Here is a 24,534-nt window from a genome sequence, read left to right as displayed (position 1 = left end):
CCCAGCCAGCCCTTCCTCATCCCCGCCTGTCCCCGGCCGCACGGTGGCACAAGCTGCCAGGAATTCCCGTGCCACCAACGCTCCGGGGCTCCGGCGGTGCCGCTCCCTCCCCGAACCTCCGGAGCAGCCGGGAACTGCTGCCCAGAGGGATGGGTTATAGGGGATGGGGTTTAGGGGATGGGTTGTTTTTAGGGGATGGTGTTTTAGGGGATGGATTTTTAGGGGACAGGATTTTAGGGGATGGGTTTTTAGGGGATGGGTTGTTTTTAGGGGACAGGATTTTAGGGGACAGGATTTTAGGGGATGAGTTTTTAGGGGATGGGTTGTTTTTAGGGGATGGGTTTTTAGGGGATGGATTTTTAGGGGATGGGTTGTTTTTAGGGGATGGGTTGTTTTTAGGGGATGGTGTTTTAGGGGATGGATTTTTAGGGGACAGGATTTTAGGGGATGGGTTTTTAGGGGATGGGTTGTTTTTAGGGGACAGGATTTTAGGGGATGGGTTTTTAGGGGATGCGGTGCACAGGGCAGGGATGAAGTGAGGGAATGGGGGAGCCGAGGTGTGGGGCTGGTCTGAAGGAGCCCGAGAGGAGCTGGGGAGCTGTTGCTGTACCCTGGGATCCTCCTTTACCATCTGCACATCCCAGGAACAGGAGCAGGGACAGGGACAGAAGCGGGGACAGGAGCAGGGACAGGAACAGGAGCGGGGACAGAAGCGGGGACAGGAGCAGGGACAGAAGCGGGACAGGAGCAGGGACAGGGACAGAAGCGGGGACAGGAGCAGGAGCAGGGACAGAAGCGGGGACAGGAGCAGGGACAGGAACAGGAGCGGGGACAGAAGCGGGGACAGGGACAGGGACAGAAGCGGGGACAGAAGCGGGAACAGGAGCAGGGACAGGGACAGAAGCGGGGACAGGAGCAGGAGCAGGGACAGAAGCGGGGACAGGAGCAGGAGCAGGGACAGAAGCGGGGACAGGAGCAGGGACAGGAGCAGGGACAGGAGCAGGGACAGGGACAAAAGCGGGGACAGGAGCAGGGACAGGAGCAGGGACAGGAGCAGGGACAGGGACAGAAGCGGTGACAGGAGCAGGGACAGGAGCAGGGACAGGAGCAGGGACAGGGACAGAAGCGGGGACAGGAGCCGGAGCCGCCGCTCCCGGGAGGAGCCTGGGAGGGGAAAGGGCAGGAAAACATCCTGGGAATCCCCGCGGCACCGGGAATCCGCGGCAGGGCTGCCAAGCCAGCCTCGCCCAGCAGCGCGGAATTGCGAGGAATATTTGGAATATTTGGAATCCGGGAGAGCTGGGGCTGTTCTCCCTCGGCTGATGCTGCTGTGCCGACCCCCGGAGCTGCCGGGCATCACCTGGATGCTGCTCGCAGGTGAGGAGGGCTGGGCTGGGGGGTAAAAGGCTTAACCTGGAAGGTAAAGCTGTGTTTGTCCAGGGAGAGAGGAGATAAAAGGGATAAAAGCGGGATAAAGCGGGATAAAAGCGTGCTGCAGCCACGTCTGTAGCGGGGCCGGTAGATGTACTGACACAGAAATGTTATATTTGTTAATATCCGTGTTTGTGGTAACAATATTTGTGTTAAAAATTGATGTGTACAAATATTCGATGCTTTTAAAAGCACAGCTTTTATTGCAGTTAAAGTCGTGTGAGCGTTTTCACTCCTTAAATAATCCCTGGCTGCCCTGAAACACAAACCCAGGGAAAACAGGAGGGTTTGGGTCGAAAAGGACATTAAAGCTCATTCCATCCCATCCCCAGGCTGCTCCAAGCCCCGTCCAACCCGGCCTTGAGCACTTCCAGGGCTGGGGCAGCCACAGCTGATCCAAATGCACAAAGATTTCCAGGATGAACATCTGAAACAGAATTACACATTACCCTCCAGCCTGGTTTTGGGACGGTGTCAGTGAGCTCTGGGTCTGTGGGATGAGTTTTGGCCACTGCAGCTGCAAAATGTGGAGCGTTTTCCCCTTTCCCTCAGCTCATTGTTCTGTTCTGTGTAAATAGTGTTTTCCCAGCAGAAAAAGGAAATTTTTCAGAGATTTTTTTTTTCATAGAAAAAGATCTTTTAGTCCTTAAATTAAATTTAAATTAAATTTAAAAGTCTTTTAGTCATTAAATTAAAATTAAATTAAATTAAAAAGTCTTTTAGTCATTAAATTGTATTTTCTTCCTCCACATCTACAGTTTGAGGGCCAGGAAAGCATGAAAATAGCCGCCTTTCAAGGTTATGAGAGTGAGAAATGAAAACCACCTCATGAACTTGACTTTACCTGTGGGAGCAGCAGGAGTTTCCAGGTGCACAGGTGTTTATCAGGCCAGGAGCTGAGACACAACAAACACACAGAGCAAACACGGGCTGTGAGCATCCCTGGGCTCCCTGCCCTGCCCCTCTCCTCTTTCCTGGAATCCTCCCTGCTGGGACCTTCCCACAGCAGCTCTTCCCTGAGTCCCTGAGCCCAAAGGCAGGAATTCCGGGAGGATGGCTGCACCCTGCATGCCAGGAGCATGTGAGCACCTTCAGCCCCAAACAAGATCAGGAATTTGGTGGCTCTCCCACCCCTGGAAGTGTCCAAGGGCAGGTGAGCAGGGATTGGAGCAGCCTGCTCCAGTGGAAGGCAGAGCTGGAATTTTGAGCTCACTTCCCTCCCAAACCTTTCCAGGGTTCCATGAACTGGGAATTATTTTGTTCCACTTGTTGTACTCCATGAATTTGGAATTATTTTGTTGTAGTTTTTGTTGTGGGATCTGGGTCTCCTCAGGGCTGAGCCCCTCTGGGACAGAGGACAGGGGCGTTTCCCTTATCTCAGTTCTGTTTCAAGAAAGATACTCCAAGAGGCTCCTTAGCTTCTTGTTTCTCTTCTTTATTAATATAGAATCTCTTCTTTATTATTATAGAATCTCTTCCTTATTAATATAGAATATCTTGTTTATTCATATAGAGTATCTTGTTTATTCATATAGAATATATTTTTTATTAATATAGAATCAAAAGACTTGCCAGCTCTCCCCCGGATTTTCTGCACAAGTTTATCCTCCACAGCTTTGGCTCAAGTTGGCTTGAACAGCACAAAATGACCCCAGACTATGCAGCCTTTTTATGTTTATACTCATTCTTACCCAATTAACAACAGACACATAAATTATTTGTATTAATGACCCAATGACTCATCACCTGTGAGCTGCACTGTGACATTTTCTATCCAATCACCCAAAAACCTCTAGAAGAACATGAAGAAAGAAGGAAAAGAGACAACACCCTAAATCCTCCATCTTGCCTTCTGTTCTCTAAACTAGCTTATACTCTAAATTTTAATTTTTTCACCCAGTGGCTTTAGAAAACTCTCTCATTTATACACACTTTTAGCTTTTCTATTTAACTTTAACCGTTTTTTTCAGGGTGTTATATGAAATTCAGTGTTTTCTTGGGTGCCAGAGCCAGGTATCAGAGACAAGGGCTCGCTCTGTGCCTCAGACTCCAAAACTGAAATTGAAATTGAAATTGAAATTGATAATTGAAATTGAAATTGATAATTGAAATTGAAGTTGAAATTGAAATTGATAATTGATAATTGAAATTGATAATTGAAATTGAAATTGATAATTGAAATTGAAATTGAAATTGAAATTGAAATTGATAATTGAAATTGATAATTAAAATTGAAATTGAAATTGAAATTGATAATTGAAATTGAAATTGAAATTGAAATTGAAATTGAAATTGACATTGACATTGAAATTGAAAAAGCCGTGGAAATTGGGTGGGGATGTTAAAGCTGAGGCAGGAGGAGCTCATTGCCCTCCCCTGCCACGGGACACTTTTCCAGGAGCGATTTCTCCCATGCCCACCCCTGTCCTCGCCCCAGGGCTGCTGCTGCTGTTCCCTCCGGCTCTGGGAAGGGCAGGGCCCATCCGGAGAGCGGCTGCCGTGGGATCCTCGCTGCTGCTCCCCGGCCTGGATAACAACAGCCGCAGCGATTCCACACTCTGGGAATTCCTGAGCGGCGCCCGCAGCATCCTGCAGCAGCCCGGAGGAGCCCCCGGCCCCGATACCCGCCCGACCTACGCAGGACGAGCCCTTTTCCACACATCCGATGGATCTCTGCTGCTGGAGAACGTCCAGGAGAGCGACAGTGGCACCTACAGAGTGACTGTCGGAGGAGGGAAGAGCCTGGAAATCCAGCTGGAAGTGCTCCGTGAGTGGGGACCGTGGGACGGGGAGGGGTCCAGGCAGGATCCGGGTCCAAGAGGGGCTGGAGAAGGGATTTGAGCAGAGGCTGATGGGCCAGTCCCGAGCTGCTCTGCACCTGCCACGTGTGGAGACTTCACCAAGAGACCTTGGAGAGGTTCCCAACCTGTCCTGGGCCAGCAGATGTGGAAATGCTGCCCAGTGAGAGCTCCCAGGGGCCCGGCTGGGACACAGGGACGAGTTCCAGCCTGGAAAGGCAATTCCCTCCCTGTTTCCCACACCTCCATGCAGGGATGGAGGGAGGACAAAGGGATGAGGGAGTGACCGGCAGGATGATGGGGGGACTGGAACAGGAGGGATGAAGTAGGGGGTGATGGAGGGACTGGAACAGGAGAGATGAAGTAGGGGGTGATGGAGGGACTGGAACAGGAGGGATGAAGTAGGGGGTGATGGGGGCACTGCTGGGTTGCCGTGGGTCCCTCCCCCAGCGCTTTGCCAGGGGACACCGGGCAGGGCTGAGGTTTCTGGAGGAGCCACCGCCCCCCCGGGCCGGGCTGTTTGCCCTCCGCAGGCGCCACCGCAGGGATGAGAGGCTCTTGAAACGGCCCAGAGGTCCCTCCCCAGCAATTCCCTTAATTCACCCTGCCTTTCCCAGCCTCAGCAATCACTCCATGGCCACAATGCCACCGCAGCCCTTCAGCAGCCTCCCCTCCCAGCCACTCATCCCAGCGGCAGCTGCTGCCCTCCCTGCTCTTGTCTCATTTCCTGACGCATTCCCAAGCGCTCCCGATTTACCCACATCCATTAAAAGCAGGGATTCGGCTGGATAAAGATCCAGCCCTGGAAAGCACAGGGATGGGCGTGCCAAGGGAAAGGCGGCTGTGGCTGATGCTGTGGTGGCAATTGCAGCCCGAGGGCACCTCGGGGATGCTCCAGGGATGCTGGCACAGGTGTCCAGAGCAGCCCTGGATCCCTGGCAGTGCCCAAGGCCAGGCTGGATGGGGTTTTGGAGCAGCCTGGGACAGTGGGAGGTGTCCCTGCCATGGCAGGGGTGAGGTGGGATGAGCTTTAATGTCCCTTCCCACCCGACCCGTTCTGTGATTCTGAGTTCTCTGTTCCCTTCCCAGAGCCCGTGTCCCTCCCCCGGCTCTGGAGCAGCTCTCTCCTGGCCCGGGCCCCTGGGCAGCTCGTCTGTGAGGTGGCAGAGGGCAGAGTGGACAGCATCACCTGGAGGAAGGATGGGCAGCCCCTTGCCCCGGGCAGGGCTCCCCGGCTGTCCGGCAGCCGCAGCGTTCTGCACCTGAGCCCGGCCAAGAGATCCGACTGCGGCTCCTATTCCTGCAACGCCAGCAACGGGATCAGCTGGCAAGAAACCTCCCTGAAGGTCACCATCGAAGGTCTCAGCTCCCACCACTCCTCCAGCCCTCCCCGGGGTGCCTCAGCGCCTCCATCCCACCCTCAGCCACTGTCACTGTGCCCAGAGGAGCTGCCCATACATCGTGGGAGCATCAGCAGCCTCTGGTCCCTGCTCTGCATGCAGAGGACTCGGCCCTGAGGCACAGTCCTGGGCAGGAGATGTCCTGAGGCACAGTCCTGGGCAGGAGATGTCCTGAGGCACAGTCCTGGGCAGGAGATGTCCTGAGGCACAGTCCTGGGCAGGAGATGTCCTGAGGCACAGTCCTGGGCAGGAGATGTCCTGAGGCACAGTCCTGGGCAGGAGATGTCCTGAGGCACAGTCCTGGGCAGGAGATGCCCTGAGGCACAGTCCTGGGCACATTGGCCATTCCCTGCTGGGACAGGCCAGGGCGATGCTGAGCAGGGGCAGGAGGGTGGCCGGGAAGCCTGAGGGAGCTCCCAGCCCAGGCTGGGCATTACAAGGGGAGAATTTGGCCACCAGCTGGCAAATAAATGGGATCTGTTCTGGTGATGGAGCCAGCAGAGCCGGGGGGCTGGTCCTGCTGATGTCCCTGCCCTCGGGGTCGCTCTGTTCCAGGTCTCTCCCATCGCCTGAAGATTACCCTGAGGATTGCGGTGGTCGCCGTGGTCTTCGCTGTCATCTCGGCCTGGGGATTAATTATCCCCGTCTGCCAGTCCGAAAAGCTCAGGATAAGTGAGTTAGGGGGGAACAGGACCCCGTTTCCCTGCTCTGGTGGGGGAGAGCGAGGAGCACTGCTCTGGGAAGCGCCAGATGCTGGGATTTCCTCCAGCATCCGGGTGGGGATGGGCTGCACCCCCTGAGGAAGGGGGGACGGCTGGCAGGGGACTCCAGGGGTCACAGCAGTCACCCCCCTCTGCTCTGGTTTGTAGGGGGGGAGCTCTGGAGGTGGCTCAGCTCCTACACCTGCGGGCTGGTGTGCATCGCCTGCGTCCTGGATGGCACCGCCGGCATCCTCTGGATGTGGGAGGAAGGTGGGAGGGGGCTGTGGGGAGGGGGACAGAGCCCAGGGGAGGTGCAGAGCCCTGTGGGGCCCAGGGAGGAAGGCAGTGAGGGGCAGGGGAGCCACGCCATGGAATGAGGGGGCCAGACCCATCTGGGGCAATCCATGATCCATGTGGGATCTCCATGTGGGATCACCACGCTCATCACACACCCCCCTGCACAATTAATAGAGATAATTATTTTAACTTTCCCAGAGCCCTTTCCCAGGCTGAGTCCCAGCAGGACAGTAAATGGTCAGAGGATGGAGAGGCTGCAGGGAAAGGCTGGGAGTCGGAGGAGGGTGGGGAAGGGATGTGATGCAGAACCATGAAGGGGGTGGGCGCTGGAACCTCAGGCTCTCTGCCTTGTCCTGTTGTCTCTCAGGCCCTTCTGTGGCTGTCATACTGCCTGAGATCACCCTCAGCTATCTCACCGTGGTCACCTTCCTGGTTGCCACCACTGTGATTTTCCAGCCCAATGATTTCAGCCATCCGAAGAGCAAAAAAGGTGAGCGGTGCCACCAAGGATGGACCAAACTGCTCCACTGGGGGTTATTCTGCCCAAAACATCACCCCCAACTTGTGAAAATGAGAACTCAGTGCTGAGCTCGGGCTGGGTGAGGCCAGCCCCACAGCCACACCTCTGGACACTCATCCTCACCCCGTTCCCCCGCAGCTCAGCGCACCATGGGCTACGCCGCGCCGGGGGCCGTGGTGGTCGTGGTGCTGAGCAGTGCCTTCCTCATCAGGAGCTCCTACCAGCGCCACGGTGAGCACAGCTCCTGCAGGGACCTCCCCGAGGCCTCCTGGGACCCCCACGTCCCTTCCACACCTCCAAAGACAAACCCAACCAACCGGGAGTTTTGGGGAAGTGAAACCTTGGCAGCAGCAAAGTTCAATCTCAGCATCCTCCTCCTGTTTAATTTTCTGTCTTTTGTGTGTTTGCTTTCACGGTGGCAACCTGCCTTCCTCCTTTCCCGGCCCCTGCTGTTCTCTCCTGCTGCAGAAGAAGGATGCTCGGAGTTCCTGGATGTCACTGTCCTGGTGGCCAGCACGGCGGCCGTGTCGGCCCTGCCGCTCCTCGCCATCGGCCTCTGCTGTGAGTCTGCTCCTCCATCCTCTTCCTCAGCCCCTCCCCATGCTCCGGGGTCCCCACACCATCCAGCAGGCACAGGAATCCTTTAAAAGCGCTTTATTTGGCTCTTGTGAAGCCAGTGGTTGCCACTGAGTGTTTCCCTTCCCTGGGAAGCCGCAGGGGCTGTGTCCCAAACACAGCTCCCCGTGCTTGGTGCCTCTCACACCTCCTGATCTGGGGACAGATTTTGTCTTTTGCAGATCACAAAACCCAGGGCAGGTGCAAGGACAGCGATGTCTGTTGGATGGACAAAGCTGGGTAGGTCCCTTGTTCCTATTTTCCTCATGAATTCCTATTTTCCACATAAATTCCTATTTTCCTCATTGTCATAAATTTCTATTTTCCACATAAATTCCTATTTTCCACATGAATTTGTACAGCTTGAAGAGAAGGAAGCAGGATATGGAAACTACCCTGTGTTCTAGTTTAACACCCAGCCCAGCACTGGCCTCCAGCCCTGGGCTCTTGCTGGGTTCAGGGGGGGGCTCTGGTGGGGTCCCCACCCAGCAAAGCACGTGAGAGCCCACCCAAAACTCCTCCTTATGGCCTCATCCTCAAGCTTTTAAACCTTAATTCCTCCTGGATTCATGGATTAACAGAATGGTTTGGGTGGAAAGGGAATTCTTTCCCTTTAAAAGATTATCCCATTCCACCCCAGCCATGGCAGGGACACCTCCCACTGTCCCAGGCTGCTCCAGCCCCAATGTCCAGCCTTGCCTTGGGCACTGCCAGGGATCCAGGGGCAGCCCCAGCTGCTCTGGGCACCTGTGCCAGGGGCTCCCACCCTGCCAGGGAAGTTTTGGTGCTCAGAATTTCCCCCTCCTCTTCCTTCCAGGTCCTTTGAGATGTCTCAGCCTGGCACCAAGGACACCGCTCCCAGCTGAGCTCCATCTCGGGGTGTCTCTCACTTCCCCCAGGTTTAGTGGGCTCAGGGCTCTCAGTTTTGGTTCCTCTATGATCCTCATAATAAATGTCCATGAAATTAACCTGATTCTGCCTTTTATTTTTTTATAAAACAGACCCGGGGGGGGGGCAAGTGCGCATTTCCCCCTTTCTTCCTCCAGAAAACCAAAGCCTGAAGTAGAGAAGCTCCTTTAGCAGCAGCTGCAGGAGTATCTCACTGCTTTATCTTTACTTAATATTTGTTTACAGCAATTTAGAGCTGTATGTGTAAGATTTACCTGGGAGTAGCATGAAATCCTTTTCTGTGAGTAACCCTGTAGTAATTTGAAATAGATTCTGGCTTTTCCAGTAGTAAAGGAGGAGGAAGGCCAGGAAGGCACAACACCCGGGGTGGGAGGAGGTGGATGCTGTCAGCAGCTCTTCCCCAGCTCCAGCCCAGGGTGTCTGACACACTCTGGGATTGATTTACTCCGGGCAGGACTCAGCTCATGCTCAGCCTGTGCCAGGGGCTGTTTTTCCCGGCTCTCACAATGCACTGAGGTGTTTCCTGCAGGCTTTTCCAGCCTCAAACAGCTGCTGAGCACAGCCCTGCACCTCCAGGTGAACCCCAAACCCCCCCAAAAAGCCCCCGGGGCAGCCCTGACGCAGCTCCTTGGGCAGCAGCTCCTCCCTGCCAGGCCCCCGTGACTCAGGGAACGGGGCCAGGTTAAAAATACCCTCCCCAGATTTGGAGCAGGGCTCTGGGCTGTTCCCAAGCCCAGCCAGGCCCCTGGGGCTGTCACTGCCACAGCAGCAGGGGAGGAGGGATGGGGATGCAGGAACCCCACAAGGGGAGCAAGGGCTGGCCTCAAGAGCAGGGGATCCTCTCCTGCTCCTGGGATGACCTCAGGGTGCTCCTGGGGTGACCTGGGGTGACCTCAGGGTGCTCCTGTCCCCAGTTTGCTCTGCTCATGCTGCAGCTGAGGTTCTGCACCTCCAAGTGAGGTTCTGAGAGCGAAGGGGGAGAAAAGCAGCTCAGTTTGTTTGCAGAAAGGGCACTGACTCCTCCACATTCTCCTGCTGGGCTCTGTTCTCTGCAGCACGGACAGACAGCAGGACAGTTCTCCTTGGCTTTATTATAGTTCATGTTTTTTAGCCAGCTGAGGCAAAGGAGTTCCCTGCACTGTGGGTTTTGGTTTATTTTTCCTTTTTCTCGGATCTGTTCGAACCTGCTCTGGACTGAAACCCCAGGAAAACACCAGGAGCTCACAGCTGTGACCCCCCAGGGCCTGGGACTGAGCAGGCTGAGGTCACCCCATGACAAGGACTTGCTGAATTTGCCACCCCTTCAGAACTGTGAGAGGTTTTATTAATATTAGTCATTTTTCATGCTTGTGAATGCTCTGCTTGTTAAATAAACAAAATAAAGTAAATAAAGCTTTTACACTTTTCTCCAAGGAAATCTTTTCCCAAGCCAGTTGGGGGAGGGGCTGCTTGAATTTGCTTTCTGGAAGGAATCCATTCAGAGATTTCTTTTTTTGCCCTAAGCCAGGGCCCTCCCGGAGCCAGGGATGAATCCAGCATTCCCAGATCTGCCACACCCCACCAGGGGCTGCTTCCAGCCCCACTGCCCACCCCCAAACACGACAGCAAAACCTTCTGGGGTAACACACACTCTTTGTTAGCAACAACAGACTCCAACAAACCTCAGAGTCTCCAAAAGCATTCACAGACAATTCCCCAAAACACTTAGGAAAGTATTTCTTGTAGAACATCTGGCTACGTTATACACCCTCAAGTGCAACAGAGAACGTGACAACGGGGCTGCAATCTCATTTATCCCACCCAAACTCCTCAGCTTCCTCTAAGGGCTCCACGAAACCCCCGGCTGAGATGGCCCCTCAGTGTCCCACAGTTTTCCAGTTTGCCTTTGAGAGGTCCCCAGCCTGCTCCAGAGGTGGGCACTGGCTCAGGGAGGGCCCTGGGATCAGACTAAAAGGGGATGCAAATGTGCCAGGTTGACCAACAGTGGGGTCCAGCACCTGGCACAGACCCCAGTGCTCTCCAGACTCGGCTGAAGGAGCAGCATCCCCTGCACAGCAAAGGCCAGGAGAGCCCTGCAGAGACAGCACGGGGAGGGAGGGGACAGTGGGGACAGCAGGGACAGCAGGGGAGAACAGGGACAGGAGGGACAGCAGGCATAGCAGAGGACAGCAGGGACAGCAGGGACAGGGACAGCTGGAACAGGAGCAGGGAGAGCAGGGATAGCAGGGACAGCAGGGACAGGAGCAGGGAGAGCAGGGAGAGCAGGGAGAGCAGGGATATCAGGGACAGCAGGGACAGCAGGGACAGGAGCAGGGAGAGCAGGGACAGCAGGGGACAGCAGGGGACAGCAGGGGACAGGAGCAGAGCTCCCTGGATGCAGCCAGTCAGGGCTGATGTCACCCGCAGGAGCAGCAAACGGGAAGGACAAGCTGGCACCAGCATGGTGCTGGGAAGAGGAGGGGATGTCCCCAGGGATGTCCCCAGGGGTGTCCCCAGGGATGTCCCCAAGATGCTGCAGAGCCCAGGGGGGAGGAGATGGGCTCGGGGGCATCCCCTCCTCAGCTGGCTGCAGGATTTCCCTGGGATCTGCTTTCAGAAACTGAACTCTCTGCAGAGCTGTGAGCCCATCGAGGCCCCTGGAGGAAGCCAGGAGGATGGAGGGGGGAGCAGGAACATCCCTTTCCCCAGGGATGCACAACAGGAAGAGCAGGACAACACAGAAAGAGTCCAAACTGAAGCTTTCCAAAAAAATATTTGCAGGTTCTGGCAGCTTGAACACTTGACAGGTGAGCCCAGGAGAGGCTGGGATGGGACACCCGGCACTCCCAGAGGATCCACCACCAGGGAGGGGCAGCAGCTGAGCCAGCTCTACCTGCAAGGAGAAGAGAGGGCCCCACATGAGCCATGTCCTGGGCACTTGGACTCCTCCAGGGCCTCAGCCAGTTCAGAGTGTCCCACGCTGGCAGCACCAGGAGGTCTGGACTTCTGCCCTGCTCCAAATTCCAGGAGCTACCTGGGCCAGTTTATCTCTGGCTGGAGTTCCCTGGGATCTGACTGCACAAGACACCTGAGAGCTCCTTGTTTGTAACCAGACACCTCACAGGATGGGTTTCCCATCCCAAGGGACTCACATCCTCATCCTCACCCTCCAGGAAGCTCCAGTGAACAGCCTGAGTGTGTTTGTGGTCACAGAGAGGGAGTGATTTCTGAGAAAACCTCGAGAACCACTTGCTTCCCAGAAATCTCCAGAGTATTTAAAAGCCCACCCATTAGTCAGAGCTAAGATAAGCAGGAGTGTCAGGCTCTGGGTGGAGGAATCAGGAATACTTCCAGAGTGGGGATTAAATAGAGAGGACAGCAAACCCTTTGAACCTCCACGGTGGGGGAGCAGCCTCTTACCAGAGAGGCTGGAATAGCCCCCCGAGCTCTCCCACTTCTCCAGCTCACTCAGATCCAGCCAAGGATATATTTGGGCTTTTAGAGAGAAAATTTTGGCTGGAGCAAGGGGGCCACCCCAAGAGGGGACTGGAGACATCTTACCAACAGTTGTCACATGAGTCCTCCTTTCTCTGCCACCAGACAAAGACACCTGCGGACAAAGCAGCAGCATCAGAGAATCCCAGAAGCATTTGGGATGGAGGGACCTTCAAAGCCCATCCAGTTCCAACCCCTGCCATGGTCAGCAACACCTTCCACTAGCCCAGGCTGCTCAGAGTCCCACCATCATCATCATCATCATCATCAAGGGGGGCCAGCATCACCTCCCTGGACTGGAAACAGCAGCTGTGACAAAGCCCAGCCCTTGCCCACAGGATGCCAGGGTGGGAGAGCCAGGTCCTGGCAGGGATGTGCCACATGGGACCCTCTCACCCACGTCTGGTGGCCATGGCACCCACCAGGCAGAAACAGGGCAAAGAGTCACCCCAGCACCCACCTGCGAGCATGCCGATGATGACACAGGCCAGGACCACAGGCAGCACCACGTTGGCAGAGTCTGCAGAGGGGAGAACCCAGAGCCTCTGCACCAGAGCAAATTGAATTTAACCCAGCCAAACCTGCTCAGCACAGGCAGGGAGAGAGAATCCCCTTCGTGGGGCTGTGCCCCTGGTTCTCTCCCGGGCACGGGGAGGGAATGCACTCACGGTGGACTTTGAGCAGGAAGGAGGTCTCGTTTTGGCTCACGGCGTTCCTCACCGCACACGTGTAGTAGCCGCTGTCGCTGATGGACACCCGCAGGATGTAGAGCGTGGTGTTCCTCACCAGCTGGATTCGATCACTTTCCGGGAGCGGCTCCCCGTTCTTCGTCCACCAGAAGGCGTCTGCCTTCCCATCCAGCAAGTGGCAAACCAGTTTGGTGTTGCCTCCTGCCTTCACCAAGGAGCTGCCCTCGATTCTCGGCGGGGACAGCGGCTCTGGGAGAGGCAGAGGCAGCGTCAGCACTCAAACCCGTGCCAAGCCCGGCCCGCAGAGCAGGGCTGGCCGTGGCACCACTCACCCAGGACGTGCAGATGGAACCAGGCCGTGGTCTCCTCCTGGGTCTTGAGGCGGTAGAAGCTGCCGTCGTCCCCCTGCTGCAGCAACACCTGCAGCGACAGCGTGGACTCGTTGAAGGTGGCGCGGTGCTCGTAGAGCGGGGACACGCTGGGGGGCTGAGGGAAGGCATAGCTGAGGATGACCCCCTCCTCCGAGCCCACCCGGTACTCCCAGAGCACGGTGCCGCTGCCGCGCTGCACGGGCGCCGTCAGCAGCACGCTGCAGCCCACGGCCGACACCAGGCTCCCCACGGCCGGGCGCAGGTCGGCCGAGTAGCAGGGAGCGAGCGTGCGGGCTGCAAGAGAAAGCAGGAGTCACCCCACGGCCACGGGGAGCTGCTGCAGGAGCCCCTCGAGCCGCAGATTCACGGGGATTGTTTAGAGACTCATCAGTCGTGGAAGGGGTTGGGTGGGAAGGGACCTTGAAGATCAGCCAGGGCCATGGGCAGGGACACCTTCCCCTGCCCCAATTCCATCCAGCCTGGCTTTGGGCACTGCCAGGGATCCAGGGGCTGCTCTGGGCACCTGTGCCAGGGCCTGCCCACCCTGCCAGGGAACAATTCCTGCCCAGTCTAACACTGGGAGCCATTCCCTGTGTGCTGTCCCTCCATCCCTTGTCCCCAGGCCCTCTCCAGCTCTCCTGGAGCCCCTTCAGGCCCTGGAAGGGGCTCTCTCTGAGCTCTTCCTGGAGCTTCTCCTCTCTGAACGCCTCCAGCTCTCCCAGCCTGGCCCCAGAGGGGCTCCAGGCCTGGAGCAGCTCCGCGGCTCCTCTGGGCTCTCTCCAGCAGCTCCAGGTGCCTCCTGTGCTGGCCGGGACTGGGGGTCTCCCCTGAGGGGCCGAACCCCCCGGCCGTGCCGGGCCCCAGCCCTCAGGCCCTGCCGGCGGGGCCATGCAGCGCTCCTGAGGGCACAGAGCTGCGGGAGCCCCGCGCTGGGAGCCGAAACAGCCCCGAGCCCCTGCCCGACCGGGCCCTAAGGCTTTTCCCCGGGATTAAGGCGTGCCCGAGCCCGGAGCCGCCTTCGCGTCCTTAACCGGGCGCCAGGGAAAGCTCCCCAAAGGCGGGAGCGGCTCCATGCGGGACGGGGGGTCCCGCCCGCCTCCCCCGGCCCAGCCGGGCCCAGCCGGGCCCAACCGCCCCGAAACGGCCGGGGCAGAGCCTCGGGCAGCCCGGAGCGGGACCGGCCCGGCCCGGACCCACGGGCCCGGGGCTGACACTCGCCTGTGACCGCCGGGGCGGCCGCCGCGCTGCCGGGGCCGAGGAGGAGGGGGAGGAGGAGGAGGAGGGGGAGGAGGAAGGGGACGGGGAACATCGGCGGGGCCGGAGCGGCGGCAGCTCCGCCACGAGGCCCCGGCGGTTCCTTAGGGCGGCAGCGGGCGGGCCCTGTCCTCCCCTCCGCCTCCTCCTCCTCCTCCTCCCCTCCTCACCCTCCCCTTCTGCCCTTCTCCTCCTCTTCTTCCCTTCCCTCCTCTCCCCTCCTTTCCTCTCCTCCTCCTCCTCCCTCTCCCCTTTCCAAGGACATCCAAACCCAACACACAGAACCCCCCAAGGCGCTGCCTCCCCCATCCCTCCTGTCCCTCCTCCGCCTGCCACGGTGTAAAACCCCAAAATCCCAGCTCGGGGCACCGGGGAACGGCCTCGCCCCGTGCTCTGTCCCCGGGATCCCGCCTCAGCCACAAAAGCGGGGATTTAACCATTGCCCGGAGCAGCCCTGCTGGGGGAAGGACGGGACACGGCTGGGACGCTGCTCCTGCAGGAGGAGATTCACCTCGGGAGCTTCCAGGAGGGATCGGGACAATACTCTTCTCCTTCCCCAAGAGGCTGGGCAGCTTGGGAAGCGCTGCGGGCTTTGTGGCAGGAAAAATAAAAACCAAAAAGCAACAAAAGAAGCCAGCGTGACATGGTGAGGATCTCCAGGAGGATTTCCAGAGGAACACAGGTGTGTTTCCAGGGGACACAGGTGTGCCCAGGAGCCGTCCCAATCCTACTAGAGGGAGCGAGAAGATCAGATCGGAGAGAGGAGGCTCCGGTGTCACCAGGCAGGGAATGTCACCTGCTCTGTGATAACGGGGACAAACAAACCCCGGGCAGGAGAGAGCCAGGGAAGGGCTGGGCTGCTCCCAGGGCTGGAGGGAAGAGGTTGGATGCCTGACCCTCCCACTGGGAATACGGTGTGATGAGGAAGAGGTTTTTCCCAAAAAATACACCTCAGCCCAGGAACTGATGGGTTCCAGCCGAAAGACAAACATCTGAGGGCACATTCCAGGGAGGTTACAGCAGCTCCTGAGCCTCACGCGATGACTTCAGGCCGCAGGAGCTGCTGTTTCCCGAGGCAGGAGCGTGTGGCCAGCGCATGTTCCGAGCCATCAGCTGCCCCAGCCACAGCCGGGCTGCTGAAAGGAGCTGCGAGCCGGCTCTGGAACCTCCCCGGGGAGGAGCATCCTGCTCAGGGGGTCTGCCTTCCATCCCAGGAAACGTGGAAAACATCTAAAATTGCACCATCCTGCCTGAAGCAAACCCAAGCCGATCCGAGGGACCGGCTGGGAAAGCCAGCCGCAGCTCCAGGTCCATGGCAGCATCTCCTGCCGGGTTTCCCCCATGCCAGCCTCACCGAGGGCACCAAGAGACCCCAAAAAGCCCCTCTCCTGCTCCCCTGCACTTGCTCTGCAGCACACAGCACTGAGGAAACAGATTTCCATGACCCGGCTCTCCCAGTGCACGGACCAGGAAACATTAGAAGTGAAAAACAACTCCTCAGCCAGGATTGAGGCGTTCTTTTCCCCCCTGGCTTCCACCCAATTTTCTCTGCACAGCTCCAGTTCTGGTCCTGCCCTGACTCACAGACAAACCTTCTCTCTCCCCGGCTTTCTCCTGGTTTCCCTCTGCTCCTCAGCCGTGCCCCTGTCCCATCCCACGGGGCAGCACAGGCAGCAGTGGCCCCAGGCTCCTTCAGCACAAACATCTGTGCCCCAAATGGCAAACCCTACAATTGTGGAATGGTTTGCTTTGGAAGGGACCTGAAACTCATCCCATTCCACGCCCTGCCATGGACAGGGACACCTTCCACTAGACCAGGCTGGCAACTGTTCCCCAGGTGCCCTTTGCAGCTCTTCTCTCCTCTCCTGGCTCGGCAGGTCCTGAGCCCTTTTCCTGAGCACAGCCAGGAGGGTTGAGCTGTCATGGGGTTTTTTTAGACATGACTAGTCACCTCTCTCCCAGCTCAGAGCCCTTCCCAAACTCCAAGGAAGGCACCTCGCCTGGGGAAACAGCTCCGTGCCCGGGCAGGGATGGGGTTCTGGCACTGGGCACACACTGAGCTGGCAGAGAGGCAGTGAAATCACTCCTGGCAGATGCTTTGGGGTGGGAGATCCCCTGCTCTGAGCAGAGGAGCTCTGGCTTCTGGGGACACTGCGGGGTCGGACGTCCTGGGAAGGGGAAACCCACGGGGCAGCCACCACCATGGTGGGTCTGGGGGCTGCTGAGCTGCCTGGAGTGTGGGCTGAGGCCACCCACCCTCCCCAGGGCCCAGCAGGACAGGAGGGAGCGCTGTTGCAGGGACACGAGTGTTCCTGTGGCCTCTCAGGGTCTCACTTTCATCTCACAGGTAACAGCACTGGGAGCCAGACTCACCTGAGCACAGAGCCTCCACGGCAGCACCAGGGAGCAGCAGCTCATCCCTGCATTCCAGCCTGCTCCCATTCCTACTGCAGAGGAATGGGAATGTGAGCCAGCAGCAGGACAGAGCCTGGGGCTCAGCAGGGAGGGGCAGCCCTGTGCCCCGTCCAGGAGGGCAGGGTGGGCACGGCCACCCCAGCAAGGCCTCCAGGAGATGCTCAGCAGTTCTTGCCCCCCATCCTGCAAACCTGCACCTTTCTGAGCCTTTGCTGGTGGCCAGAGCTGACGTGAGGCCCTTCACCTAACCCCAGCTCGGGTCATGTCCCTCCAGCCCTGAGGCCTCTGTTCTCAGCCCAGGGACACTGGGCTCTTCTCGCCTGGGATCTCCCCAGAAATTCCCACACTGTCCTGTGATGGTGGCGTGAAGCATATTCATGAATTATGGAATGCACTGAGAGAAAGGGACCTAAAAACCCACCCAGTGCCACCCCTGCCATGGCAGGAACACCTCCCACTGTCCCAGGTGCTCCAAGCCCTGTCCAGCCTGGCCTTGGGCACTGCCAGGGATCCAGGGACAGCGCCAGCTGCTCTGGGCACCTGTGCCAGGGCCTGCCCACCCTGCCCTGTGGCAGTGGGAACCCGTTCCCTGTGTCCTGTGGCTCTGCAGCCGTGAAGTGACACCCTGGGGCTCGCAGGGGACACGCTCCGTCCCCGCCGCCTCCCGAGCCCCAGCCCCGGGGCCACCCCCGGCCCCGGTGTCCCCTCGGTGGCCAGGAGAGGCCCCGCCCCCTAGGGCACAGGCCCCGCCCCCTCGGGCGCAGACCCCGCCCCCTGTGGCACAGGCCACGCCCCTCTGGTACAGGCCCCGCCCTCTGTGGCACAGGCCCCGCCCACCGCCCGTCCCTCCCCGCCCGTCCCGCCGCGCTCGGACCGGGGCAGCGGCACCGGGACCGGGACCGGGACCGGGCCGGGCCATGGCCCCGCACCCGCCCAGCGCCGGGCAGTACCTGCGCTCCGACAGCGGCGGCTCCCACACGCCGATGCTGCCCGAGGCTCCCGGGCCCGCTGCCGGTGCCTGCCCCGCTGCCGGTGCCGGTGCCGGTCCGGACGGCGGCCCCGGGGCGGCGCGGGAGCAGCGGCGGCGGCGGTGCGGGCCGCTGTGGGGCAGCGTGGCCGTCATGGCTATCCTGGCCCTGCAGATCGCCTCCACCACCGGCCTCTTCGTCTACTTCACCATGGCCATCTCCAAGGTGAGCTTTGTCCCGGGCCCGGCGGCGGGGCTGCGGCCCCGGGAGTCCCGGCGGCTGCGGGAGGGCTCTGCAGGTCCCGGGCTCTGCCCCCTCCAGCCCCGAGCCCCGGGCACGGCAGCGGCCGGCTCGCGGGGAGGGCACTGCCCCAGCTGCCCTGGGACAGGCGGCTCCAGATGTGGATTGGGGGTGGGCACTGCCCCAGCTGCCCTGGGACAGGCGGCTCCAGATGTGGATTGGGGGTGGGCACTGCCCCAGCTGCCCTGGGACAGGCGGCTCCAGATGTGGACTGGGGGTGGGCACTGTCCGCAGGGAGCCGCAGATCCAGATGTGGGGTGGGGGTGGACATTGCCCGAGCTCCGCCCGGAGCTGCAGATCCAGCTGTGCAGGCGTGGGCGGAGGGGTGGACACTGTCGCCGATCCAGATGTGGCGCCTTTGTCCCGGGCCCCTCCTGGAGCTGAGGTTTGCACCGGGAGAGGGGGGCCCTGCCCTGGGATCCCACCGGAGTCTCCAGCCCCAGGTGGGGGTGCTGGGGAACTTCCCTGGGCTTCATCTCTCCCCCCTCCCATTCCCATCTCCCCCACCCTCCAGGACCCCCAAATCCTTTGTGAGATGTGGGACCCCCCCATTCCAGCAGCTCTTTGCTCGTTCCAGCGCAGCCCCACCAACTGTGCTGGGATCCCGCCATCCCCACCTCCCACGGGCTCACTCGGGAAAAAACCACTCCCAAACTTGGCCGTGACGGCTCTGATCCTTTCAGCAGCCTCGCCAGCCGCTCCCCTCGGCTGCTGACCCACAACAACCCCCCAGCAGCGGAGGGAAACGCCAGCCAGGAGATCCGTGGGCAGGAGAAGTTCAGGGCTGGCAGCAGCTCCATGGAAGCCGCCCTCATCCCTGAGGGTGCGGCAAAAAAAAAAAAAAAAGAAAAAGAAAGAAAAAGGGTCCAGCAGTGCCAGACATTCCACAAATCACAGCAGAGACGGGGAAGAAGGAAAAGCCCTGCCCACGGATGCAGGGGAATAAACAGCCTGTCTGGATCCAGCGGAGCATCCTTTGGAGCCGGCTCCAGCCCTCCTTCGGCCTTTGTCTCCATCCCTGGCTCACACGAGGTCCCGCGGAGAGGGATTTACATGAAAGGCGGGGAGAGGAGGGGAATTGAGAGACGCAGCCCGAGGGAAGAGGCGGAGGGAGGGGAAACCGCTGTCGTGGAACCACTTGGGCTAATTTCAGCGGCCGGTCACTGGATCCGTGCTGGGAGCAGGGACCGGTCTCCTGGAGCCCCTTTGTGACCTGGAAGGAGCTCTGAGCTCTCCCTGGAGCCTTGTCCGGGTGAACGCCGCCAGCCTGGCCGCAGAGCGGAGCGGCTCCGCTCTCGGAACATCTCCGGGGCTCCTCTGGAGCTCCCCGTGCCGGGCACAGCCCGCGGCCAGCCCGGAGCATTCCCGCGGCATCCCAAGGGAACAGCCCTGTCCCGGGGGATTCGCTGCTGGGCAGCAGCCGCACTCCCACCCGGGCGGGCAGGAGTGTGCAGGAACAGCCCGGGGGGAACGGGCAGGGCCAGCGCCGGCCGGGGCTCCGGAGGGCAGAGATGAACCTACATCCCTTCAATCTGACCTCCCAGAGCTGTCCCCTGGATACAGGGACTGAACTGATCCCGGTATCCCATGGATACAGGGGCTGAACTGATCCCAGTATCCCGTGGATACAGGGGCTGAACTGATCCCAGTATCCCATGGATACAGGGGCTGAACTGGTCCCAGTATCCCATGGATACAGGGGCTGAACTGATCCCAGTATCCCATGGATACAGGGGCTGAACTGATCCCAGTATCCGGTTGTTCTCTGGTGCTGGAGGAGCCGGGCTGAAGGCAGCTGCCCCCTGCTCTCACCCCAGCAGGATCCCGGCTGCTCCCTCGGGCTGTCCCAGTTTGCCATCCCGCTCTGTTTCCATCCCAGCTGAAATCCCAGGCTCCGGGCAGCGCGGAGGAGCTGCGGTGTCTGCAGGTGCTCAATCAGCAGCCCGAGGGCTCCAGCCTGGAGGAGCTGAGCAGCAGCCAGGGCTGCCTCAAGCTGGCCAGCACCATCAAAGCCTACGTGGCCACGGTGAGCCCGGGACCAGGGGAGGATGGGAGAGCTCCTGCTTGTCCCCGTGCCACAGTTTCCCCATCCTCCTCACCGGAGCAGTGGGAGGGGGAATAGCCAGGATGGTTCAGGGTGGGAGTGGGACTCAAGCCCTCCACGGTGAGGAGGCGGTGGGGCCCAGAGACAGTGTGACAGGGAGGGGGTGGAGGTTTGGAGCAGGAGCTCAGGCATGGGGAACCCCCAGGTCAGCTTTAAGCAGGAACTTTCTCTGTGGCACAGGTGACCGAGAACATCATCCGCAGGAGCGCCGTGAAGGGTGAGTCCTTCCTGGGCCAGCTCTGGGGCTGCAGCCAGAGCCTGGTCCTGGGAGCTGTGATCTGGTGTGATCCATGGGAGCTGTGATCTGGTGTGATCCATGGGAGATGTGATCCATGGGAGCTGTGATCCCAGGAGCTGTGATCTGTGGGAGCTGTGATCTGGTGTGATCCCAGGAGCTGTGATCTGTGGGAGCTGTGATCCCGGGAGCTGTGATCCCAGGAGCTGTGATCCCGGGAGGCCAGCAGTCCTGGGGGGATGTCACTCCTGGGGCACACTCCAGTGCCGTGAGCTGGGGCAGGAGAGGGGGGAGCCAGGATTGTCACTTGCAGTGTCACACACGTCCTGGGGCTGGGCTGGGAACAGGCCGGGGACCCAGGGCGGTGGCACACGCAGATGTGTTGGTTGATGATTGACGAGACATTTCCATCCCTCAATAACCTCTTGCTCTGGTGGGTCAGTGGGGCAGTCCCTGCCCTGCTGGCGTGGGGCCGGCCGTCCCCACGCTGTCCTTACAGCATCTGTCCCTCTCCTGCAGAGGCCTGGCGGAGCTACTTCAACACCTCAGAGGGGCAGATTCCTCCCAGAACAGCTGGGAAACCCTCGGCACATCTCACCCTCCGCCCACAGAGCCTGGCTCAGGATGGTGAGTGGGGCAGCAGCTCTCAGGACCGAGATCGAAGGGCAGGGAACCGGACGGAGGAGGCGCTGGGGCGGATGGGGAGAGCCGAGCTCCGGCCCTCGGAGCCGGGCAACCGGGAAGGAGCCAGAGCCACCCCCTCCCCTCCCCTCGGTGTGCCCCTGGCTCCCCTCTGAGCCTCTCCCTTCCCGCAGGACGCTCCCAGAGCTTCGGGAACCTGTCGCAGTCGTGCCGCCACGCCATCGCGCACTGGGGCCACGGCAGCCTGCGCTCCCACGTGCACAACATGAGCTACCGCGCCGGGCGGCTGCGCGTGGAGCAGCCTGGAAAGTACTACGTGTACTCCCAGATCTATTTCCGCTACCGCGGTGCCGGCCGCGACTCGGGCCCGCAGCTGGTGCAGTGCATCCAGTGGCAGCCGGCCCACAGCCCGCCCGTGCTGCTGCTCAAGGGAGTGGGCACCAAGTGCTGGGCGCCCGACGCCGACTACGGGCTCCACGCGCTCTACCAGGGCGGACTCTTCGAGCTCAAGGCCGGGGATGAGCTCTTCGTTTCCGTCTCCTCCTTGGCCATCGACTCCAACGATGCCGCAGCCAGTTACTTCGGGGCCTTCCGCCTCGACCTGTGACTCCCCCTGCGCTCCCCGGGGCTGGCACAGCCTCTTGTGCCCGTGGTGTCCCTTGTGCTGAGGGACGAGCCAAGAATGGCCCGGGGACGGCTGCGGCTCGGTGCCACCCTGCAGGGAAGGGTCTCTGAGGACCCACAGGGGACATCCCAGCCTCAGTGACACCTCCCAACGGCTCCCTGCAGCGGGAAAGGCACCAGGGCCACGTCTGCCACTGCGACACAAAGTGTCCCCGTGGTGACACCGTGAGCATGACCCCACCTCGGCCAGGGCTGCAGGTGCTGGGACCTGGGGCTGGAAGCACCCCTAGGGTGGCACCTCTGGGTTGTGAGGGTGGGGCAGGTGCAATGTCGGCCTCTGGAAGGGAAGGAAGGAGTTTCAGTCTGGGAGATGTTTGGGAGATGGTTCCAGGGAGGGCAAAGGGCAGGGCACCGCAGCAGGCGCCAGGCCTGGCACCGCACCCAGCACGTGGCACCGGGGCACGTGGTGAGCGAGCCGGGCTGCAGAGCCCAGGAGCTCAGCACGGCTGCTGAGCAAGAACCTCTTCCCACGGGGATTCTGTCCCCCCCAGCCCTCGTGGACAGCACAGTCCCCACCTCCTCACACCTCCAGGCCTGGCAGTCCCTGCAGGAGTCCAGCTCTGGCTGAGCCCGGTGGGCAGAGCAGGACCTCAGAGGGACCAAACCAGCCCTGGGGTGATGGAGAGCACCCCAGAGGCTGAAGGTGGGTTCAGGCAGGGCCCAGCTGGCTCAGCCCATGGACACAGCCCCCTTGTCTAACTCCCCCCGTACTCTGTATCCTGCTGAGACCAGGGGGATTTGCGGGCAGTGTGGGCTGGGCTCCCACGGAGGATGGAATAAAGCCTTGTACTCCAGCACGGGTCTGGCCCCTTTGCACCCAGGACAAGGCTGGGCAGGGAGGATCTGGGGGCAGCAGGGCACTGCTGGGGCACTGCCAGGGCTCCAGACAGAGCCCAGCAGAGGCTCCTGCTCCAGGGGCTCTGCGGCCACCGGCCCCACCACACCGGGGCAGTGCCGAGAGGATGTGTTCCTGCTCCTCAGCCCAGTGCCTTCATCCTCGCTGGGCCAGCTCCTGCACAGACCCCATGGAATCTGAGCCCATCCCAGCTCCTCCTGCCCTCCTCAGCACCGGGTCCCGCTGCTCCTGCCCTCTGAGCGTGGGATTGTCCCAGCCCAGGACACTGGGACAGCTCCACCTGGAGCTGCAGGGGACAGGCTCAGGGGATAACGGGGAGAAGTTCCCTGGCAGGGTGGGCAGGCTCTGGCACAGGGTGGATCCCTGGCAGTGCCCAAGGCCAGGCTGGACACTGGGGCTGGATCAGCCTGGGACAGTGGGAGGTGTCCCTGCCATGGCAGGGGTGGAATGGGGTGAGTTTTATGGTCCTTCCAGGCCAGCCCATTCCTGCATTCTGTGATTCCCTCCTGCTCTAAGCCAGCCTGGGAGGTGGGGCTGGCTGCAGCACTCATAAAACCTCCACACTGACCTGATTTCCCATGGCCTCGCCCTGGGGATTCAATCCAGACACAAAGTGCTTCCTGCAGCCGCAGCCAAAGACCCTCTGATCTCCTCTGCCAAGGAGCTGCTTTTACCTCAGGGTGTTCACGGCCCCAGCCTCCCTCTCTGAATAAATCCTGCGGCCAAAGGCTCCTTTTTGCCTCTTTGTTATTATGAACCAGCTCATTGCTACCTCCAAGCCTCCATCCCTGCCCAGACACGATCTCGTTTTAGTTTCAAGTCCCCAGCCTGGCCCGAGTTGACAGGAGGGAGCGGAAATCCACGCTGAAATCCACGTCACCAGGGCAGGAAAGCATTCCTTGGGACGCTGTAAATAAAGCACAGACACAGAGAGAGAGCAGCGGGTGGGGTGAGAGCCCAGCATCGCCCCTCGCTCTGCCCCAGGACACCTCACCCCAGCCCCAGGCAGGAATTCCGCCCGAAAAAAGAGAAAAACAAAACAGAAATCTCTTTCCTACAGCAGAAGGGCTCGTGGAGCTGCGGGATGCTCCTCAAACCCTCAGGAGAACGGGAATGCTGGGGTGGGGAGCAGGGGACACAGACCCTGCCAGCCCATCCCTTGTGGGGTCACAGATGGTCGGGTCAGGACTTTTAAAATCCATTTAGTGCAATCCCATCCCAGCTGTGCTGCTCGCAGCCCCTTCCCACGGCCCCAGGGGAGAGAAAGGGATTTTTCTCCTTTCCAGGAGCAGTTGTGTCCCCTGTGCAGCCTTTGGCTCCCGGCAGCAGAGCACGAGGGGAGAGCTGAGCCAGCTCCAGCCAGGCTCCTGCACAACTCACACTTTCTCCTTTATTCCCCCGCCAGCCAAGCTGGAGACATCAGGAAAAAATAATTCCACTTTTAAAGAAAATTCCTCATTCTGTGTCCTGTCCAAAGCCCGGCACTGTTCCACAGAACCACGGAACCAAACGGGTTTGGGTCAGCTCCCCCAGCCTGTCCTGCCCTTCCAGCACCCCAGAGCAGAGTGCATCCAGCCCTGGCCCCAGAGAGACCCCCAAAACCAGGGCCAGCAATGGGATATTGGATATCCAGGGGATGCCTGGAGCCCTCCTGCACCCCGCCCGTCTCCCGCAGGGAACCACGGGCTCCTCCCGGAGTGAAGCGATGGAAGAGCACGAAGAGCACAGGGCAGAGCTCAGAGCACCGTGAGGATCCAAACCCCGTCAGCCTCCCGAAATCCCGGCCCCGCGGGGCTTTTCCTGCCTTTCCCACTCCCACCCTGCCGGACAGGGCTTTCTCCAGACAGCATCCCAGGCCGCCTGTCCCGCTG

The 24,534-nt window shown here is 60.0% G+C and overlaps 3 protein-coding genes across 9 annotated transcripts; 2 read left to right on the top strand and 1 right to left on the bottom strand.

Moving 5' to 3' along the window:
• Window positions 1–549: 549 nt before the first annotated feature.
• LOC111929270 (uncharacterized) lies at window positions 550–8,730 on the top strand. Of its 4 annotated transcripts, none has more exons than XM_023926801.2 (10): window positions 550–1,377; window positions 3,869–4,198; window positions 5,319–5,588; window positions 6,185–6,301; window positions 6,499–6,600; window positions 6,995–7,117; window positions 7,286–7,378; window positions 7,616–7,708; window positions 7,945–8,002; window positions 8,580–8,730. In XM_023926801.2, exons 1-10 carry the CDS (start codon window positions 1,323–1,325, stop codon window positions 8,626–8,628), a joined length of 1,290 nt encoding a protein of 429 aa, XP_023782569.1. In that variant the 5' UTR covers window positions 550–1,322; the 3' UTR covers window positions 8,629–8,730. The 4 variants fall into 4 exon arrangements, with proteins under 4 accessions (XP_023782569.1, XP_023782570.1, XP_086706127.1 ...); XM_023926802.2 differs by having other exon boundaries at window positions 7,929–8,002; XM_086850001.1 differs by having other exon boundaries at window positions 3,830–4,198.
• Window positions 8,731–10,286: 1,556 nt separating this feature from the next.
• On the bottom strand, window positions 10,287–14,688 carry LOC147650485 (cell adhesion molecule CEACAM2-like). Of its 4 annotated transcripts, none has more exons than XM_086850007.1 (7): window positions 14,424–14,625; window positions 13,366–13,499; window positions 13,167–13,254; window positions 12,814–13,083; window positions 12,606–12,665; window positions 12,212–12,260; window positions 10,287–11,543 (listed from the first exon to the last, which is right to left on the bottom strand). In XM_086850007.1, exons 1-7 carry the CDS (start codon window positions 14,512–14,514, stop codon window positions 11,540–11,542), a joined length of 696 nt encoding a protein of 231 aa, XP_086706133.1. In that variant the 5' UTR covers window positions 14,515–14,625; the 3' UTR covers window positions 10,287–11,539. The 4 variants fall into 4 exon arrangements, with proteins under 4 accessions (XP_086706133.1, XP_086706132.1, XP_086706131.1 ...); XM_086850006.1 differs by having other exon boundaries at window positions 12,606–12,690; window positions 14,424–14,578; XM_086850005.1 differs by having other exon boundaries at window positions 13,167–13,499; window positions 14,424–14,688.
• Window positions 14,689–17,729: 3,041 nt separating this feature from the next.
• On the top strand, window positions 17,730–23,393 carry LOC111929310 (tumor necrosis factor ligand superfamily member 10-like). Its single transcript, XM_086850046.1, has 5 exons — window positions 17,730–18,067; window positions 20,022–20,168; window positions 20,427–20,463; window positions 21,001–21,108; window positions 21,297–23,393. Exons 1-5 carry the CDS (start codon window positions 17,792–17,794, stop codon window positions 21,728–21,730), a joined length of 1,002 nt encoding a protein of 333 aa, XP_086706172.1. The 5' UTR covers window positions 17,730–17,791; the 3' UTR covers window positions 21,731–23,393.
• Window positions 23,394–24,534: the final 1,141 nt, after the last annotated feature.

The sequence above is a fragment of the Cyanistes caeruleus genome, chromosome 14, assembly GCF_971803275.1.
Source record: "Cyanistes caeruleus chromosome 14, bCyaCae1.hap1.1, whole genome shotgun sequence".
Lineage (NCBI taxonomy): Eukaryota > Metazoa > Chordata > Aves > Passeriformes > Paridae > Cyanistes > Cyanistes caeruleus.
This window is presented reverse-complemented; position numbering and strand designations above follow the sequence as displayed.

Excerpts from the sequence above, each read along its gene's own strand:
- LOC111929310 (XM_086850046.1), top strand. The coding sequence starts at position 17,792 with ATGGCCCCGCACCCGCCCAGCGCCGGGCAGTACCTGCGCTCCGACAGC. Across the intron at positions 20,169-20,426 it reads TCAAAGCCTACGTGGCCACG|GTGACCGAGAACATCATCCG; the intron begins GTGAGCCCGGGA and ends TCTGTGGCACAG. Across the intron at positions 21,109-21,296 it reads ACAGAGCCTGGCTCAGGATG|GACGCTCCCAGAGCTTCGGG; the intron begins GTGAGTGGGGCA and ends CCCTTCCCGCAG.
- LOC111929270 (XM_086850001.1), top strand. The coding sequence starts at position 1,323 with ATGCTGCTGTGCCGACCCCCGGAGCTGCCGGGCATCACCTGGATGCTG. Across the intron at positions 1,378-3,829 it reads CACCTGGATGCTGCTCGCAG|GAGCGATTTCTCCCATGCCC; the intron begins GTGAGGAGGGCT and ends ACACTTTTCCAG. Across the intron at positions 6,601-6,994 it reads CCTCTGGATGTGGGAGGAAG|GCCCTTCTGTGGCTGTCATA; the intron begins GTGGGAGGGGGC and ends GTTGTCTCTCAG.
- LOC147650485 (XM_086850004.1), bottom strand. The coding sequence starts at position 14,514 with ATGTTCCCCGTCCCCTTCCTCCTCCCCCTCCTCCTCCTCCTCCCCCTC. Across the intron at positions 12,691-12,813 it reads CTTCCTGCTCAAAGTCCACC|AGGCTCTGGGTTCTCCCCTC; the intron begins GTGAGTGCATTC and ends GCTCTGGTGCAG. Across the intron at positions 12,261-12,605 it reads CATCATCGGCATGCTCGCAG|GTGTCTTTGTCTGGTGGCAG; the intron begins GTGGGTGCTGGG and ends CTTTGTCCGCAG.